This window comes from Chiloscyllium plagiosum, unplaced genomic scaffold, assembly GCF_037043375.1.
Source record: "Chiloscyllium plagiosum isolate Xiang-an unplaced genomic scaffold, Cpla_swu_hap1 HiC_scaffold_3, whole genome shotgun sequence".
NCBI classification, from domain to species: Eukaryota; Metazoa; Chordata; class Chondrichthyes; order Orectolobiformes; family Hemiscylliidae; genus Chiloscyllium; species Chiloscyllium plagiosum.
The window spans coordinates 15,308,576-15,329,413 of NW_028270141.1; the positions used below are offsets into that span (position 1 = coordinate 15,308,576).

The window sequence follows — 20,838 nt, forward strand, 5'->3', positions numbered from 1 at the left end:
AATCTAGCCCTAGCAATTTAAGTTTTTGTTTGAGAAATTTGTGAGACTCTAGAACGCATTGTCAGTGTTGGTGAATGAAACCGAAACTTAATCAATTATAATGTAAGGTATGTTATGTTTTTTAAAATAATTTATTTTACATTTTGGAATTTGAACTAGTGGCATGTGGGTTTAGATCTGTATGTATGAGGAAATTTAATGAATAAGACACCCATATTTCTGAAGCCAAGTTTTTTTAAAAAAGACAGTTACCAAGTTATGTATTTGTGCAAGAGAGAGAGAGAAAATGGGAGTTTCTTAGGTGATAATCAAAACTTGTTTGCATTTTGGAAGAGCAGACCGAGTAAACTTTGAGGAGCATTAATTTGCTTTCAATTAAGAGTCAGGATTTTCTTTTCTTTGGGGAAAACCCCAGAGCTTGGAAAGCTGTTTATTTTTCAGTTTGCAGAATGAAATCTTGTCTTACAAAATTGATTGAGTTTTTTGAGGAAGTTACCAAAAAGATTGATGATAGCAGAGCAGAAGACATTGTTTATTTGAATTTTAGTAAACCCTTTGACAAGATTCTGCTCGGTAAACTAATTAGTAAAGTTAGGTCACATGGGATGCAGGGTGAGCTTTCCAATTGGATGTGTAATCTTAAGAGTAGAAGACAGTATTGATGGAGGGTTGCTTTTGGACTGGAGGCCTGTGACCAGCAATGTTCCATGGACATCAGTTATGTTTGTCTTTTGTTTGTCATTTATATAAGTGATTTGAATTGGTGGCATAGTAGATGGTAAAGAATTTTTTCTAAGATTACAAAGGGATCTTGATCAAATGGGTCAATAGGCTGGAAAATGGCAAATGGAGTTCAATCTGGATAAATGCAAGGTATTACATTTTGGTATAACAAACAGTGGTAGGGTCTTGGGTAGTGTTGTAGAACAGAAGACCTGAGGGTGCAGGTATGTAATTCTTTAAAGTTTGTGTCACATATAGACAAGGGAGCTAAAAAGGCATTTGGCATGCTCACCTTCATTGTTCAGTCCTTTGAGTGTAGAATTGGGATGTTATGCTGAGGTTGTATGGGACATAGGTGAGGCCTTTTCTGGAATACTGTGTCCAGCTTTGGCTGCCCAGTTATAGGAAGGATATTATGAAGCTGGAGAAGGCTCAGGAGAGATTTAGTCAGGTATGAAAGTTTGAGTTAGAAAGAAAGGCTGGGACTTCTTTCACTGGAATGTAGGAGGTTGAGAGGCGATCTGCTAGAAGTTTATAAAATAATGAGAGGTGTAGATACAGTTAATAGTAGTTGTCTTTTCCCTAAGATGGGGAATTTCAAGATTAGGAGGTACATCTTTAAGGTGAGAGGAGAGAGATTTTAAAAAAGACATGAGGTTAATTTTTTTTAAGAGGGTGGCTGTGTGTGCAATGACCTTCCTGAGGAAGTGGTAGATGTGGATACAATTATATTAAAAAGACATTTGGATAGATACATGAAAAGGAAAGGTTTGGAGGGATATGGGCCAAGAGCAGGCAGATGAAACTAGTTTTGATTGGGATTATGTTCAGCTTGGACCGGTTGGACTCAAGAGTCTATTTCCATGCTGTATGACTCTATGACTGTAAGTCCTAAGTGACAAAAAGCAAAATACTGCAGATCCTGAAAATCTGCAATTAAAAACTGAAAGTACTGGAGAAGCTCAGCAGGTCTGTCTATATCTGTGAAGACAGAAACTATTTCAAGTTCCATATTACTCTAATTTGGAACTGTAAGGAGCTGGAAAATAGTGTTGCTTTTATGCTGTTGACAGAGGGACAAATGAGCATGTGGAATAGCTTATGAAGGTGCCCAGAGCAAAAGACAAAGGGAGTGATAATGGTGGTAAAGGAGAGTTTGATATGTAAAGTGGGTGTTAATGTTCAGTATGAAAAGAGTATGAGTCTGCTGTGGAAGTACAGCCAATAATCAAAGCTTTGAGGTGGTAGATGTAAGAACAAAAGTCATACTCTGACTTTGGAACGCAGTACTGAGTCCTAAAGGATGTAAAGTGCCCAAAATGAGGTGTTGTTCCTCCAGTTCATGTTGAGTAAAGGAAATAAAATAATGTGGATGCACAGTGAGCACTTGGCATTAAGATTGCAGTTGATATGGAGAATCAAAGCCCACAAGAACTGGCTGCTCCTAAGTAGTATTTGTAACATGGGAGTAATTCCACAAAGGCAGGATTTATATGACACACTTTATACTAATTTACTTCCCAAAACAAGCCTAGGAGTTTGTGCATAAAATAACTACTGTTCAATTGCTTACTAATGCATAATTGTGTTATTTCTTTAATCTGAAATAGCTCCAAAATACAGTATATTCCACTTAATAAATTATGGCTGTTGTTACACTAATGTTGATGGCCTTGAATAAATGTAAACTCCCAAGATCAAGTTTGTGACAATGGAAGTAAATAGAGGCATCCTACTGCCAAGTAGGAATTATTATTCTTTCACATTGGTGATTAGGATGTGCATGTGCATGGTGAGAGACACTAGCTTCAGGCAGTTATGCTTCACAATTTGTTGTTCTGGATGATTTTTTTGTTGATGGAATTTGCCAAACTACTTCTTGGATCTCCACAGCTTTCCAACCTTGCACAGAATACCATCTGTTTCTATCTTGCTGACACTTTGACTTTGACCAGACTTTTCCAGAGAGTGGAGAAAAACATTTGCATGCAGTGTGTGCATTTAAGAACAAATAACATTACAGCGCAGTACAGGCCCTTCGGCCCTCGGTGTTGCGCCGACCAGTCATACCAATCTGAAGCCCTTCTAACCTACACTATGCGTCCATTTGTTTGTCCAGTAATGCACTTAAAGTCGGCGAATCTACTACCATTGCAGGCAAAGCATTCCATATCCTTACTACTCTCTGAGTAAAGAAACTACCTCTGACATCTGTCCTATCTGTCCTATCACCCCTCAATTTAAAGCTATGCCCCCTAGTGCTCGCCGTCAACATACTTGGAAAACAGCTCTCCCTGTCCACCTTATCTAACCCTCTGATTATCTTATGTCTCTATTAAGTCACCTCTCAACCTTCTTCTCTCTAACGAGAAGAGCCTCAACTCGGTCAGCCTTTCCTCGTAAGATCTTCCCTCCATACCGGAGGAGAAAGTGAGGGCTGCAGATGCTGGAGATCAGAGCTGAAAATGTGTTGCTGGAAAAGTGCAGCAGGTCAGGCAGCATCCAAGGAACAGGAGAATCGAAGTTTCGGGCATAAGCCCTTCTTCAGGAAGGGCTTATGCCCGAAACGTCGATTCTCCTGTTCCTTGGATGCTGCCTGACCTGCTGCGCTTTTCCAGCAACACATTTTCAGCTCTTCCCTCCATACCAGGCAACATCCTAGTAAATCTCCTCTGCACCCTTTCCAAAGCTTCCACATCTTCCTTATAATGTAGTGACCAGAACTGTACACAATACTCCAAGTGCGGCTGCACCAGAGTTTTGTACAGCTATAGCATAACCTCATGGTTCCGGAACTCGATCCCTCTATTAATAAAAGCTAAAACACTGTATGCCTTCTTAACAACTCTGTCAACCTGGGTGGCAACTTTCAAGGATCTGTGTACCTGGACACCGAGATCTCCCTGCTCATCGACACTACCAAGAATTTTACCATTAGCCCAGTACTTTGCATTCCGGTTACTCCAACCAAGTGAATCACCTCACACTTGTCCACATTAAACTCCAATTGCCACCTCTCAGCCCAGCTCTGCAGCTTATCTGTGTCTCTCTCTAACCTACAACACCCTTTGTCACCATCCACAACTCTGCCATCTGCGAATTTACTAACCCACCCTTCTACACCCTAATCCAGGTCATTTATAAAAATGACGAACAGCAGTGGACCCAACACCAACCCTTGCGGTACACCACTGGTAACTGGACTGCAGGATGAACATTTCCCATCAACCACCACCCTCTGTCTTCTTTCAGCAAACCAATTACTGATCCAAACTGCTATATCTCCCACAATCCCATTCCTCCTCATTTTGTACAATAGCCTACTGTGGGGAACCTTAGCGAACGCTTTGTTGAAATCCATATACACCACATCAACCGGTTTACTCTCATCCACCTGTTTGGTCACCTTCTCAAAGAACTCAATAAGGTTTGTGATGTACGACCTACCCTTCCAAAACCATGCTGACTATCCCTAATCAAATTATTATTCTCTAGATGACTTTAAATCCTATCTCTTATAACCTTTTTCAACACTTTACCAACAACCGAAGTAAGGCTCACTGGTCTATAATTACCAGGGTTGTCTCTACTCCCCTTCTTGAACAGGGGAACCACATTTGTATCCTCCAGTCTTCTGGCACATTCCTGTAGACAATGACGATTTAAAGATCAATATCAAAGGCTCGGCAATCTCCTCCCTGGCTTCCCAGAGGATCCTAGGATAAATCCCATCCGGCCAAGGGGACTTCTATTTTCACACTCTGCAGGATTTCTAATATCTCTTCCTTGTGAACCTCAATCACACCTAGTCTAGTAGCCTGTATCTCAGTATTCTCCTCAACAACTGCATTGGTATTAAAGTACATTAAGCAGAAAAGAATACCAAACGATACACAAATATGCACTTTCTACACAAAATTACTGTTTACCAGGAATAAAACTTTAAAACATTGTAGCATTGACTTTGCAAATCAGAAATTGTTTATCCTCCTTCCCAAGCTACAATTGCAAGTTCTTCAGAGTTTGCGAGCAGGAATGCTCTCCTCTTACACGTTGTTGGATAATATACAAGACAAAAGTTAACTGATAGATGATCTTTTTATCTTTTTTATAGTCAAGAATTCTTCCATTTTTCTTAACTGAATGATTAGAGGCTGGAATAATAGGACGGGAGGTGAGCTGGAGAAGGGGAGTTTAGGGAAACAGAAGTGAGTCGGTCGTCATAAAGATCATCTGGCATAGCACTGCTGCAGAAAAATGAACTGAACTGGTGGTGTGGAGCCATAGCAAAAGACCGCTGAAGAAGGACAATTGAAATTCAGTCAGCAATATGTTCCCAAACTTCGTGGTACACTGTTGCCTGAAGGAAGAGGGGAAGGAGAACAAAGAGGAAAAGATTAGTTTGAAGGAGAGTGAAAGGTTAGAGTAGAACAAACTGGGAAAAGGAGAGGAGGAAGTAAGTGAACGAATGAGGAATGGATGCGAGGAGTACTGCAGGAGGTGCTGTTAAGTGTACTGGGCCTCATGCCTGGGAAAACTACTCAATGTGCAAAGTAAGACTGAGCAGGATCAGCCAGAATGAGGAATTAAAATAAATAACATCTACTGCTTTTCGAACTGCATCTACCATGAGTCATAGAGTCATACAGCACAGAAACAGATCCTTCGACCCAACTCATCTATACTGACCAGGTTTCCTAAACTGATCTCATCCCATTTGCTTGCACTTGGCTCATACACCTCTAAACCTTTCCTATCCATTTACCTCTCCAAATGTCTCTTAAATGTCCCCACCTGTACCCCACCACCCTCTGTGTGAAAAAGTTGCCCCTTTAAATCTTTTCCTTTTCACCATAACCAATGCCCTTTAATTTTGGACTCACCTACTCTGGGGAAAAGACCTTATCCATTCCCCGTATGATTTTTTACAACCTTGTTCTGAGAAGCAATATTTTGCTCAAGAAATCTGTTGGGAGCATGGAGGCTTATCAGATGGAAAAGATCTTCAACAGGTTTTTGTGTGGGGTTTGAGATGTGAATGGTTGTAGGGCATGGCTAAAAATCTCAATGTGTGATTTAGATTTGCTCAAGTGTGATTTCAGGAGGAGGAGGAGTTGTTGCCCATGTTTTCAGGATGTTGGGATTAGGGATATGGAGGATTGGTAGCAAACAATAACTTAAGAGCGCTAAGGATTCACTGATTTTTGGAAAAGTTTGGGTGGATGGTGGACCTCACGAAAGCCAGATTCCTTAGTTTGTTGATAGTCTGTTGGATATGGTGCAATCACAACATGCTCAAAAGAGGGATAGAAAATCTCATCATTTGGTGATGGAAAGGTTTGATGCTGAAAGTCTGCTCTGTGGATTGAGAGTGGGGAGTAGTTCATCAGCAGAGAGATGACAGTAAAATGCTCTTGATCAGTGCCTGAATAGTTGGAGGTTAGAATTTCCAAGGAGTGAAGTATCAAAGACAGTTTCAGATCCAAAGGGCTACAATGTAGTTTGAGGTTGCTGAAGACTTCATTATAGAGGACAAAAATCAAAATCAAACATTTAGGTTTGAGGTTTAAGATGGTTGCTCAAGCGATTAGAGTGGAGATAGGACTCTCATTGAAAACTTGCTTGGCAGGTTGACACAGTAATTTTATTACACTTGTACCATTTGCACTAACATTTAATTTGTGTGCCTTAATAAATTTTGAACATTCTAAAATTACCTAAGAATGGGTGTTTGTTCTGGCTATTTGGTTCATGATTTGCCACTTTTGCTTGGGTTCCATTTCAAATTTCAGTTGGCATGTAATTTGCCCAATCTGATTTCTTCATCACGCTGGCATCTTATTCACCCAAAGTGCCAGTGCCACTTGTATCTTTTCACTTTGGTCGTTTTGTCATCTTTGCAACTTTTACTCCACCAGAATTTTTAGTAAATATGCTTCACACCTTTCAAAAGGAATGCAATTGTAGCTCCTGAATTTATCTCCTCGTGGTCTCTATTTATGCTTCCTGGGATGTCGAAATCAGTTATTTCTTTGACGAATGATTACCTGGAAGTTTGTAGGAGAGACATTTAGGCTGTCACATAACATTAGGTGGTACTTTCCATTCAATTTATGTTGACAATGTCGCTTGATAGTGCAATATCTTTAGAATCCAAAGATCAATCACACATCTACTTTAAATATGTTATACTTGGCATGTTCTCTTGCAGTCACAAGTCTCTTTTATAATTATGCAGAATCATGTTTCAGACAGAGAGATGTGGAAGAATTCACATCTTGAATTGATGGTACAGAATGAAGCAAAGCTTCATTGTGTGACAGAAAATAATTTAAAGGGGGGCAGGAAATTGATGATACCAAATCTGCTATCCATTTAAAATCTGAATTGGCTTGTTGATTGAATTGTATGCACTGATCCTTGCTTTACAAATCTTTCTGATTACATACTGAACAGCATGTTAATGGCACTGAAAGGACTATTAAATGGATCTGTGTACTTGGTTGCTTCCTGAATATGAATACACAATCAATTTCAAACTGCTTCTCAGGAACATATTCTTTCAAGTCTTCCAATTACAAACTAAACTTGAATTCCTCCATTCAATTGATGCAATTACCTGGCATCTGAAACCCTCCAAAAATGCACCCAATTCTGAGTTTAGTCCAAAACATTGGCGCATTGTGACTTATTTAAGATTGATAATTGTATGGGAAATGTTAGTTGGTTAAAATCTGTTCTAGCCTGGATAGCTATTATTCTGAATCCTGACCACTGATACCCTCCCCAACTAGACTGCCTGACTTCTGACAGCCCCCTGCTCACCTCGAACTTGCTGACCCAACTACCACATCCCACACAATCCCCCAGCAACCGGACACCCCACCTCTTTCCGTGACATTGATAGTTCCCTCAACCCAATGCAGCTGCATCCAGCACTAAACCCCCAACCATATTGCTTGATTATAAATCCTCACCTCCCTTACATTCGTGCATTCTTTCAGAAGCTTTCAAAGTGGCTGCCAGGCATTTAGACCACAAAATACAGCAACCTACTGCACCTTAAGCAGATGCAGTTTCCACACTGATCCACTCTGCTGCTGGTTGCGAGCATTTCTGAATTGATCCCCTCTGGGGCAGAAGTTTTATTTTGTCCCATCGTAATCCTGATAGGAAAATACAATGTTCTGGAATCCTTGTTGGATCCCAGCTTGCATTTTGCTACATTTCGTGCATCCATGCACAGTGTATTTCTGGTGATGATGTAAGCGTTTGACTATTTTTGAGGACACATTCATATTTGTGCTTTTCAGTCCTGTAGCTGGCTCCATTTCCTCATGGTCATTGACATCATCCACAGGGCAGGTTCCCCCTCCTCCTCCTAATGCTTCTTTTTGCTAACATCAAGCTTTTCACTATGCTTTGTATGCATGTGTCTTAATGCATCTTTGCAACACACTATCTGCTTGGTCCCTGGTACCCAGTTCTAAGATTGTTAAGTAAAATATGTATTTTTGGGGAGAATAAAATTGAGACTACTATTGTGAGTATAGCATGTCTTGTTTGAAAGATGGGGGTTGGGATTGTACCCTGGGTCAATTTATATTCTGAGCAGTCAGCATACAGGTAGTTCTTTGATAATGCATAGGCTGTGTTCTTGTGCAATCTCGTGTTGATGAAAAATCGCATTTTAGAAACAGTGCTTTTATGTTGGCGATGTAATCGCATCACAGCCAACACATGTTTTAAAAGTTCACATTTTAGAAACAGTGTCCCCCAATTCATCAATCGCATTACAGCAAATTTGCATTAACGAAACACGTGTTATTGGAGGTGTAGTGGACAGCGAAGAGGGTTACCTCCAATTACAACAGGATCTGAACCAGATGGGCCAATGGGCTGAGAAGTGGCAGATGGAGTTTAATTCAGATAAATGCAAGGTGCTGCATTTTGGGAAAGCAAATCTTAGCAGGACTTATACACTTAATGGTAAGGTCCCATGGAGTGTTGCTGAACAGAGAGATCTTGGAGTGCAGGTTCATAGCTCCTTGAAAGTGGAGTCGCAGGTAGATAGGATAGTGAAGAAGGCGTTTGGTATGCTTTCCTTTATTGGTCAGAGTATTGAGTACAGGAGTTGGGAAGTCATGTTGCGGCTGTACAGGACATTGGTTAGGCCACTGTTGGAATATTGCATGCAATTCTGGTCTCCTTCCTATCAGAAAGATGTTGTGAAACTTGAAAGGGTTCAGAAAAGATTTACAAGGATGTTGCCAGGGTTGGAGGATTTGAGCTACAGGGAGGGGCTGAACAGGCTGGAGCTGTTTTCCCTGGAGCGTCAGAGACTGCGGGGTGACCTAATAGAGGTTTACAAAATTATGAGGGGCATGGATAGGATAAATAGACAAAGTCTTTTCCCTGGGGTTGGGGAGTCCAGAACTAGAGGGCATAGGTTTAGGGTGAGAGGGGAAAGATATAAAAGAGACCTAAGGAGCAACTTTTCCTCGCCGAGGGTGGTACGTGTATGGAATGAGCTGCCAGAGGATGTGGTGGAGGCTGGTACAATTGCAACATTTAAGAGGCATTTGGATGGGTATATGAATAGGAAGGGTTTGGAGGGATATGGACCGGATGCTGGAAGGTGGGACTAGATTGGATTGGGATATCTGGTCGGCATGGACAGGTTGGACCGAAGGGTCTGTTTCCATGCTGTACATCTCTATGACCTGTAGATTTGGTTTTAGCAAGATTCTGAAAATATTTGTGAGATTAAAAAATTAATTAATCTGTTTGCACAGTAAAGGTTTAAGGTTAATTGTTAGCCAAGACTGAAGGAGAGCTCCCCCGCTCCTCTTTAAAGAGTGCTGTAGGAATTTTCAAGCCCACCTGAACAAACAGTCCATTGTCAAATCCAATAGATGACACATTTCTTCAACACAACACTAAATTGTCGGTCCAGAATCAGTATGTGTGCTGTTCAGATAATGATTATCAAAATTAGTTCACCGTCTTGATTGCACAGAAAGGCATAATGGCATTCTGTTGGCAGTAGGCTACTTTTGATTAGGAGAGTAAATGAATACTAAAATTCCTTCCACTCAAAGACTGCTGTACCCAATTCCAAAAGAATTTTCAAACCGAATCTCTGTATGAGTGTGTGTATCCTTAACTTGGTCGACATCCCCCACACCCCCATCCTGAAAGACCTGATAGCAGATTCATCTGTGAAATGCCAAACATAATCAAAATTCAGCTCTCAAAGAGAAAGTGGGTTATGACTCTAATATCAGAGAGAGCCCTCAAAAAAATCATTTCTGTCCCAAAGGGATTCCTCCCAGAAGGAGTTCACCATGCATTCTCATGCTTTTAGCACTTGCAGCCAATATTCCTTAGCCAGTGCATATATGATAGTAACATACAAATTTTATCAGTTAAAGCTTTGAACCAAAAGGAAAGGGTTATCAGCTCTCAGTAAATATTTTAGACCTTTTTTCTCTTTTTGACAAATTTCAATGAAAGTGAATCTCAAAATGGTGTATTTCGGTTTGTCAACATTTAATATTTTCCCTATGAAGAACAGTAATCAGTGTTTGCTCAGAATGTTGGAACTAGGAGCAGTTGTGGGGTTTTTTGCCCCCCCCTTGAACATGCTTAACCATTCGATAAGGTCATGGTTGATCTAATTGTGCCTTTAACTGCACCTTTATACCTACCTTCTGAATCCCTTGGCCCACTTGTCAGACAGAATCTGTCCAAACTCACATTAAATATGTTTTTCCTTTAAATTCATCTTGATAGCTGGGCCAGCATGTATTCCCCATCTGGGGGTGATAATGTTCTTCAAACACTACAGTCCTGCACTGTAGGTACACCCGCAGTGCTTTTTCAAAAGGGAGTCCCAGGGCTTTGACCCAGGAATGGGAAGAAACAGTGGTATCATTTCAAATCAGTCAATGGGTCTGTTCACCTGGTTGTTTCTTGAACACGAATGCACAATCAATTTCAAATTGCTTCAAATTGTGAAGTCTTCCAACTCTGAACGAAATTTTCCTTTCTCCATTCAGCACCTGTTTACCTGGTGACAAAGGTTTTCCGTCTTTGGGTGAATATCAAAGTAATAGCCCAGAAATTCATTGCAAGAGCATAGGTTTGAGTTGTTGTTGGGATAATGAAGCAGTCTTGACACAGCTGACCGCATGGAATTGCCTACGAAATTGAAATTTCCTCGGTGCAATTATCTGGCGTCTGCAAGCCTCCAAAAAACTACCCAACCCTGAGTTTAGACCAAAATGTGGGAGGATTGTGACTTACTTAAGCTTGATAATCGCACAGGAAATGGTGGTGGATTAAAATCTGCTCAAGTGTCTGGATAATTAATAAACTGGCTCGCCATTGATGCCCTCTCAACTAGTCCTCCTGATTTCTGAAAGCCCCCTTCTCACTTCAACCTCACTGACCCAACTACGTCCCATCGAGTTGCACTGACCACTCAGTCCCTCCACCAATTGTACATGGCCTGGAAGGGAGCTTGCAGATAGTGATGTTCCCTTGCATTTACTTTGCTGGCTTTGTCCTTCAAGATGGTAGAAATCGGGGATTTGGAAGAGACATCAACACAACTTTCACTGCTGTCAAATGTAACCAAATTCAAAGATTAACAACAACTGAGAACAAATTTCTCCTCATCCCCATTTTTACTCTTATTCTGATAGTATCATGCCAGGCTCAAGATATCTCAACATCTACCTTCAGTCAAGGCAATACAAATCTTATGTTTCAATAAGATCACCTCTAAATTCCAATAATTATAGGCTCAATTTGCTCAGCCTTTTCTAAAGAAAACCACTTTATGGAAATAAAAGATAATGGACTGTCTCCACTCCAAGTGTATCTTTCCTTAGGTAAGAGATTAAAACTGTACTCTGGATGTGATCTTATTAACAACCTTTACAGTTGAAAAAAATCTATTGTTACACTCCATCCTCCTTATAAAATAGAATAATATTTTGTTTGCCTTTCTAATTATTCCACTGTCTTCTAACTTTTTGTAGGAGTTTCTAGGGGTAATTCAGGAGACATAGCAGAAATTCAATGAAAGAGAAAATAAAGATACTCAGGGGAGGATGAGTCAACCCTGGCTGACAGTAGAAATCAGGGACAGCATAAAAACAAAGGAAAAACATTCAGTATAGTGAAGAATAATGGGAAGCTAGAGGATTGGCAAGCCTTTAAACTCCAGCAGAGGATAATTAAACAAGCAATAACAAGGGGAGAAGGTGAAATATGAGAGTAAGCTAGCTAGTAAAATAAAAGAAATTTGCAAGAGTTTTTTTCAAATATATTAAAGGTAAGAGAAAGATTGGACCACTGGAAAATGAGGCTGGAGAAGTTGTAATGAGGAACACAAAAATGGCGGAGGGCCTGAGTAGGAACTTTACACTGGTCTTCACAATGGAAGACACCAGCAGTATACCAGAATTTCAGCAAGATCAGTGGGCAGAGGTGAGTGGAGTGGCCATCATTAAAGAGAAGGTGCTGGGAAAGCTGAAAGCTCCACAGATGGAAAATCGCTTTGGTAAGATCAACAGGGGCAGGTCTTCCACAGTAGAGCTCTGGGGAGCGTTGTCGAACAGAGACTTAGAGATTCAGATATATAGTACTTTGAAAGTTGCATCACAGGTAGATAGAATAGGAAAGGTTTAGAGGTATATGGGCCAAATTAGAGCAAATGGGACTAGGTTAGGACATGTATGGCATTATGGTCTAGTTCAGGATTCTCTTAAGGTTAACAAGAAGGTTCCGTTGGCAGCTAGGAAAGCAAATGCAATGTTAACATTAATTTCAAGTGGGCTAAAATACAGAGCACGTGCTTTTTTTTTAATTCATTCATGGTTTGAGACATCACTGTCTCGAGCAGCATATATTGCCTATCCCTAATTACCCAGAGGGCAGTAAGCAGCCAACCACATTGCTGTGGGTCTGGGTCACATGTAGGTCAGACTGGGTGGGTATGGCTCTTTCCTTCCTTTAAGGACATTAGTGAACCAGAGTTTTTTCCAGCAATTGAAAATTGATTCACAATCATCATTAAGTTCTTAATTCCAGATTTTTGTTGAATTCAGATTCCACCATCTGCAATGATGGGATTCAAACCTGGGTCCCCAGAACATTACCTGGGTCTCTGGATTAATAATCTAGTGTTAGTACCACGAGGTATTATCACATCTAGTGATAATACTAATACGCCTTTCCCAATATTTGGAATATTGTAAGCAGTTTTGGGCCCCATATCTAAGGAATAATGTGCTGGTGTTAGAGGGGATCCAGGGAAAGTTTACAAGAATGATACCAGGGATGAAGAGCTTATCATGTGAGGAGCAGTTGAGAACTCTAGGTCTATCTTTGTTGAAGTTAAGAAACATTGAGAGGGGGAGGAGGTGGTGGTGGTGTGTAGGGGGCAATGGTTCTCATTTGAAATTTACAGAATACTGAGAGGCCTGGATAGAGTAGATATGGAAAACTTGTTTCCACTAAAATGAGAGACTGTGACCCCAGGGCACAGCCTCAAAACAAAGGGACCACCCTTCAGAACTGAGATGAGGAGGGATTTTGTTAGCCTGAGAATGGGGCATATGGGGAATTGATTGCTGGAAAAGGCTGGGGAACCCAAGTCATTGAGTGTATTTAAGACAGGAATAGGTTCCTGTTTGAGAAGGGGATCAAAGGTTACAGTGAGAAAGCAGGAGATTGGTTGAGAAACTCATCATCACATCAAATGGTGCGGCGGACTTGATGGGCTGAATGGCTGAAATCTGCACCTACATCCTACAGTCTTATTCCACATTTCTGTTTTGTGTTAGTTCATCAATTCTGTCAATGCTAATATGACTCTCAACACCATGAGTTCTTATTTTGTGCATTAACATTTTATCTGACAAATGCCTTTTAGAAATCCAAATCCTCTACATCTGCTGGCTTCTCTTTATTCAACCTGCTTGTTACATTCTCACAGAGCTCAAACAACTTTGTCAAATCCAATTTCTTTTTATAAAACCATGCTGACTGTGCTTGATTATGATTTTTGTTCTAAACCATCTGCTACTGATTCCTTCGTAATGGATTCCAACACAGACATTAGGAAGTAGACCTGTTTTCTGCCTCCCTCCTTCCTTGAACAAAGATATTACATTCATGATTGTCTAATCCACTGAAACTGTTCTACAATCTAGGAAATTATAGAAGGTTGCAATCAACACATCCACTTCTCTGCAGGCATTTGCTATAGGACCCAAGATGTAGGCCAGGCCTGCTGAACTTTTCCAGCAATTTCTGTTTTTCTTTCTGATCTCCAGCATCTGCAGTTCTTTTTGGTTTTCATTTACAAGAATGCTGATCTAGGCTAACAAAAACGCCAACAGATTTGCAGAACAGCTCCTTACTATCAGCCACGGTTATTTAGTTGCACTTCAATCATATTAGCAAGGAATTCAGTCGTTGTGCTGCATAAGCAACTTGCTTCTTATCTGTCAATAATCTATGGGTGCATGATATTGTTCAAAATTCATCTAAATTATATGTCACCTTTTGTCAGCTATCAAAAACATTTACTGATGTAAATGTAGACTTGGGTTATTTCATCCATGAGCCCAGCTTCCCAGAATGTTGCCTTGCTTGTGGGGGAAGAGCTATAGTACAGTTTGAGATGTGATTGAAAGGTCCGTGTCCTCATCATTGTCATTGTATGTGTTTATACAAGTAGCTTTGAGAGACATTTTACCTGTATTAACCCAGGCAAAATTGCCTGTGGAATTATTAGGGTGAGAACACAGTGTTAAACACAATAATTTTAAAGCTGCTTCTGTTTTATTGTTGCCCCACTTAGCAAGTTGAAATCATTCATCGTATTTGCCTTAACTTAAATGCTTAAATCGGTATGGATGAGCATTTTTTTGTGAGTCATGAAACCATCATGCTTTAAGCAAATTCATGGTATATTGATCTGTTTTATATCCGCATCCACACTACATAACATCTGTAAACTTTATCTGTCTTACGTCTGTCTTGAGATTTTCTGCAACATGCATTATTCATTGTACAGACCCACTAGATTTTTTTTCTGGATATCATTTATTAGTCTCTCTCACTCTATAATGGCAGAATTTCCATTATTTTATTAGCTACCACATGTTCCATTATTTAAGATTGCCTGTTACTTGTCACCAGACGATTATATAATTCAGTCTACACATTTTAATTTCAAGTCTTTGGACTTCCTCATTAATTTGACACAACCTATGTGATTAAGATGGTGGTCCAAGTATTTCTCCTGGTAATTCTCAATCTGTTTGCAACCTTTCAGGTGTTTGAGCACACATCATCCTGAAATGCCACCACTCTGACATCCAGCTGAAATATGACTGATCCTGCCTGATCCCATTGTCATCTGGGATGGCTTACTTTCTAGTCATGCACTGCTATTTCAGGCATTTCTTCAAGGATCTATCTTCAGCTCCCTCCTACTTCTCACCTAAGCCCTGTCTCTTAACAACAATGTAGAATCATAGAAACCCTACAGTGTGGAAACAGGCCATATGGCCAATCGAATCTATACCAATCCTCCAAAGAGTGTGCCATCCAGATCCACCCACCTATCCTGCACATCCAGGACACTATGGGCAATTTAGAATGGCCCAATCCACCTAACCTGCTCATCTTTGGACTGTGGAGGGAAACCCACGCAGACATGGGAAGAAAATGCAAAGTCTACACAGACAGCCACCCAAGGGTGGAATCGAACCTGGGTCCATGGCGCAGTGAGGCAGCAGTGCTAACCACTGCGCCATCATGCCACCCCATCTGAAGTATCTGAAAGCATGCAAGATACAACACGTGTGCTGATAACCCCCAGCTTTGCCACCACCTTTATTTCAACACATCTATTGTCTATTATTTGCTGCTGCTTCAACATCCAAAGCAAAATGTCCTCCAGCTAAACATTAGGACTTTGGAAGTTGGTCTTCAATCCCACCACAATTCTGAGGCCAAATGATACACTCCTCCTCTCTCTGAGGGTTCTGATGAATGTTCATCAACCTGAAACATGAGTTCTTTCTCTCCACAGATGCTGTCTGACCTGCTCAGAGTTTCCAAAAGCTCCTATGTTTGTTTAAGATTTCCAGTATTTTGCTTTTGACTCTCTCTCTTCTCTCTGGTCAGTCTGTGAGGCTGAGTCAATTAATTGTTACATTCTGATTGGGCCAGACATGAGCTGTACCACATAGCCACTGTCCATCATCAAGGGTGAACCTCTGTCATTTTTTAAAAATTCTGTCAAGGAATGTGAATGGTGCTGACAAGGCCAGCTTTTTTTTTACATCCCTCCCTCAGCTTTCAAGCTACTGATGGCCTCCCCCAGACTTCGCAGCAGCTAATTCCAGTGTTCTCTTTGTGGGTCTGTTGCCTTCCATAAACTTCATTCTGGATCAGTGGTGCTGGAAGAGCACAGCAATTCAGGCAGCATCCGAAGACAGGCAAAATCGACGTTTCGGGCAAAAGCCCTTCATCAGGAAAGGCTTATCCAATCTTTTTACAACCTCTCTCCTAAGTCCTGGCAAGTCTTATTAATGATTCCTTCGACCTATATTCATTTCTGACGTGTCAACTCCTCAGTTTTAAAACCCTCCTCCTTGTTTTCAAAAGCCCCATGTCCTTTCCCTGAAATCCTGCCCCCACTCCCTAACATCCTGTACTGGTGCAGATTTAAATGCTTCATTACTGGTAGCTGTAACTTTATCTGTCTGAGCTCTAAGTTCTGGAATTCCCTCCCTAACCATCTCTACTTTATTACCCGCTTCCTCTCTTTAAATCTCCTTAGTACCAACCTTCTTGACCACATATTTGGTCTCTAGCCTTAATATCGTCTTACATGGCTGCAGGTGTTTTGGATATTTCATGAAAGTTTTGGTCTTCACTTATTCTTTCTTTCTTTCTTTCTTTCTTTGTGGCTGTGGTAATGTTCTTAACTCTGAATCAGAAAGTTATGAGATTGAGCCACTCTTCAGAACTTTATCATGTATTCTAGACTGACACCAGTGAAATATTACATTTCCAAAGGTCTTTCAGTTAAGGCAATAAATTGTGCCCTTTTCTGCCATCTCAAGTGGGTATGCAAGATGCTGCTGTTGTTGTAAGTGGAAGTGAGTTCTTGTAATGTCTTAACTGATATTTATTTCTTGAGCAACATTACCAAATCAGAAAATTTAGTCATTTCTATGTGGAACTTGACTGCGTACAAACTGGCTTGTATGTAGGTCTGGTATCGTCAAAATAGAGAAAAGTAGAGCTAATATTTTCAATCCAGTGATGAAGTTATTGAGACTCATTTTCATTTTTAATCTAAAGTAACTCCAAGTTTTGAGTTAGTTGGTCACAATGTAACCCTTTGACAAAGGACACTGGACTGAAATACTAACTCTGTTTTTCCTTCTACAATTGCTGCCAGACCGGCTGAGTTTTTCCAGGATTCTGTGTTTTTGGCTTTTACGTTTGCTTGCACTGCCATGATCCCTGCACTTTAAAAATGTTTAATTGTTGCTAACGCAGACACCCTGCGTCATAAAAACTGGTTTATAAATGCAAGTACTTCTTTCCTTTGTTACCATGGAATAAATCTACAACATTGGAAATCATTCCACAAGCATTCTATGACAATGTAAAATTCCCCAAAGTCAGCAGAGATATATTAAATCAAGAGTTGCTTCAAGCACAATAACATTAAGAAAAAGCAATTTCAGCTTTTCATTGCGCTGCCGAATGACATTCCAAACATTAAAATATCAAATGAAATATGTGTTGTACAAAAGTGATAGATTTCTAAAAAAATGTTAATGTTTGCAGGTAATCCTAGCACTGGCATTTGATTCCCAGTGAAAACAAATATGAATAAAAATGTTGTACTTGTATTGTTGTAATATTATTGTTACTTCTTTTATTACTTTGCTTTTTACATTAATCATTCCAAAAGGTTTTATAAGCTATTGTAGTGAACTAAAACTTTTTTAAAACCAAAAAAATTACTAAAGTTTAGCAACCTGGACATTCAGTTACTGAGACTCACTAATTGATAATCTTACTCTAAAGAAATTCCAAATTGATTTAATTGGTCACAATGTAAGTCTGTTGAGTAAAACAACAATGTGCTTATTATCTCTCTGCCACTTCACCCTGTCTCATACCCAACTCATTCCATGCTGTCACAATTGCCACATTTGTTTCAAATGCCCTATACCGATGGGTTGAGGAAGCCCATATCGATTATTGCTGTAGGGGTTAAGAACAGGAAGTTGTGGATAGCAGGGAACAGGCTACAAATTTGACATGGGAGGGAGAGAATGTTCAAGAGAGTCAATCTTTGTTTTATCCTACCACCCAGATCCAAAAGTATCCAAGGTGGAAATGATTAAATTTTATTCTGGCAAATGCAAGACATCTGATTCAAAACAAACTAACCTTTTTAATATAAAGCACCATTTGACTGCACTACTTAATTTGGAGGTTCTGTGTAATGGAGTGAATATGCATTGGTTATTACAAGTCCTTTTTAAAAATTATGTAAGCATTTATTTAAAACTAACTAGTGAGCAAAAAAGTCCTCTGAATATTCATGAGTGTTCAAACCTGCTTTAAATCCCTGGTGTATGATCAAATTTATCAGTGCATGTTAGTCTGAAGCTGTTATCTCTTGCACTGATGACAAAAAGATCAAGATAATGTGTATAAGAACATAAGTTCAGTAATCATTAATAGTTAAGCTGCTTATATATTCATCTAGGTTTTTATTTCTATTTACCCAGTATAAATTAAAATTACCATGTAATGTATAAACAAAAATAGAAGTCACAATAATTTAACCACTAACATTAGAGAAGTTGCCGATGACAGCTTCACTCAGTTGGTAATATTCCCACCTCTGGATCAGTTTTTCTATTGGAATTTGTGCATAAGTTCAAATGTTGCTATTCAAATAGAAATCTAAGTGTACCCTGCACTGTTGCAAGGATTGTCCTTTTGATTACATGTCTGTCTGTTTCTGTGTTTCAGGTGAACTATTAAAGACCTAATAGAAACACATTTCAGAACACTATTCAAAACTGTATTTCTCAGTTTTCCCAGCTCCCTTTCCAATCTCATGTCACTAAAATTATTAACTTGTCACCTGTCGCCAATCACTGAAAACTCCATCCATACCTTAGAAATAGTCAAACCTGAAGATATTATTCCATGTAATCCTTTATAAACTTCTTGCAAACACTTTGTAACCCTTCAGGCTCTATCCTATCTCATACTAAATCATACTCATTTATTACTCCTGTTTAAAAATTCCCACCCTCCTCTGTCTTAACGATTTTGCCCCTGTAAACTGTAAAGGATTTTGCCTCGATAGCAAAGTTTCAGGTAAAGGACAAAGCATGGACTTTCTGACTTACTCGTCTTCAATGCCCCTGTAAACTTTCCTGGCATTATAACTCTTTCCCATCTATCTAGATCTGTCCATTCTTTCAACAGTGGCTTATTGTGAATTCATCTGTAATTTCTTCCTTAAAACTTCCTTTGTCCGATTTAGAGTTATTCTAAAAGCTTATGTCTTTTATCAAGCCTTTTTTGTTTCGCTACAAGCCAGCCCACCTTCTAACCCCCAAGCCCCCCAAAACCCCACAAAAACATACACATCTGCACCTTTCGTACAGGATTCATTTTGTCAGATTAGTATTGTGAAATTTGCTATAATTATGCTCCATTCTTAAGATATTATATCAAAGTGTACTTTAAAGTTAGTGAAATGGAAAGAGCTATGATTTGATGTGTTTATATATTTATTCTGTGATCTCAGTACATAATGTGTAGGTTGTAATTTAAACCCTTTGGTAACTAATAAAATGTCGATTTTTCAATAGTCTATCCAGAAATGCATACTCATCATATTTTCTTTCTTTAGATTGATGCTTCAAATTGTGATACAGAGCTGCTTTCCTTGCTGTTGAACAATAAATTAGTGGTGGACTGCGTCTCTACTGTTTTCTACCCTTACCTTCTGAAACATCTTTTGGCCAATCATGAGGAAGGACAGTACACTGTTGAAGAGATAGCAGAACAATTGAATGAAGCAGGCTGCACTGCAGAGGGAGGGTCTTTACTGATGTATCATAGGGCAACACATCCATCATTAAGTACATTTAGTGCTGCATTAAGTGTAACAAAGAGGTGGTTATGAAAGGATTTTGCCTCGATAGCAAAGTTTCAGGTAAAGGACAAAGCATGGACTTTCTGACTTACTCACCTTCAATCAGATACTGCAATGAAGTTTAACATTACTGCATTTGCTACCTGGAAATGTTTGTGTTTCTAGCTATAGGGCTGTAATATCAATGTGGTTCTGTAAACAATTTAAAACCTATTACTGAAAATTAAAATTTGAAACCTTTTTTCAGTTTATAAAGATAGTTTAATAAGGATGATGTAAAAAGGGTTGCACCACAGTAGTTTACTTCGGTGCACTCCTAGAAATTTCACTGTGAAATAGTGTATCAGATTTTTCAAATAAACTTGCAGTTTTAAATTTGGAATTACTTCATGTTTCCTCAATTTTATATCATCTTCAGGCTAGCAGCCTTCCTTACATTCAAAGATGTTACTGTATGTATTTTATAATGGCATAAAAATTTTCTTATTTGTAACCATAGACACTGCACCTGAGCAGCAAGTTGAGCTTTTCTTTGTGTGAACACTGAGCTTGTTACTTTTAATGGTGTTTACATTTTTAATTCTTAGACTTGCCTTCATAGATCATCAGGTTTGTGCTTAGCCAGTTCTTCTCAAGCAGCATTAATAAGGGAAAATAGTTAACTTACTTTGACTCCAGCTTTCTAACCCATACTTAAAAACCCATTACTGTATGGACCCAGAAGGAGGTAAACATTGTAAACATTTATATAATCCATTAACAAACAGTGACAAAAAAATACATGTAATTTCTGAATCAAAAGTCATGCAGGAAGCTGGAAGAACACAGCAAGCCAGGCATCATCAGGAGATGGAGAAGCCGACATTTTGGGTGGAGCC

At 39.5% G+C, this 20,838-nt stretch overlaps 1 protein-coding gene across 5 annotated transcripts in view; it reads left to right on the top strand.

Annotated features, from left to right (window-relative positions):
* nbas (NBAS subunit of NRZ tethering complex) overlaps positions 1-20,342 on the top strand; it is a 264,693-nt gene extending 244,351 nt beyond the window's left edge. For all 5 annotated transcript variants that reach the window (XM_087977595.1, XM_087977597.1, XM_043677491.2 and 2 more), the window contains one exon: positions 19,715-20,342. In XM_087977595.1, coding sequence (XP_087833721.1) covers positions 19,715-19,990 — 276 coding nt within the window. In that variant the 3' untranslated portion in view covers positions 19,991-20,342. The remainder of the gene's footprint in view (positions 1-19,714) is intronic.
* Positions 20,343-20,838: the final 496 nt, after the last annotated feature.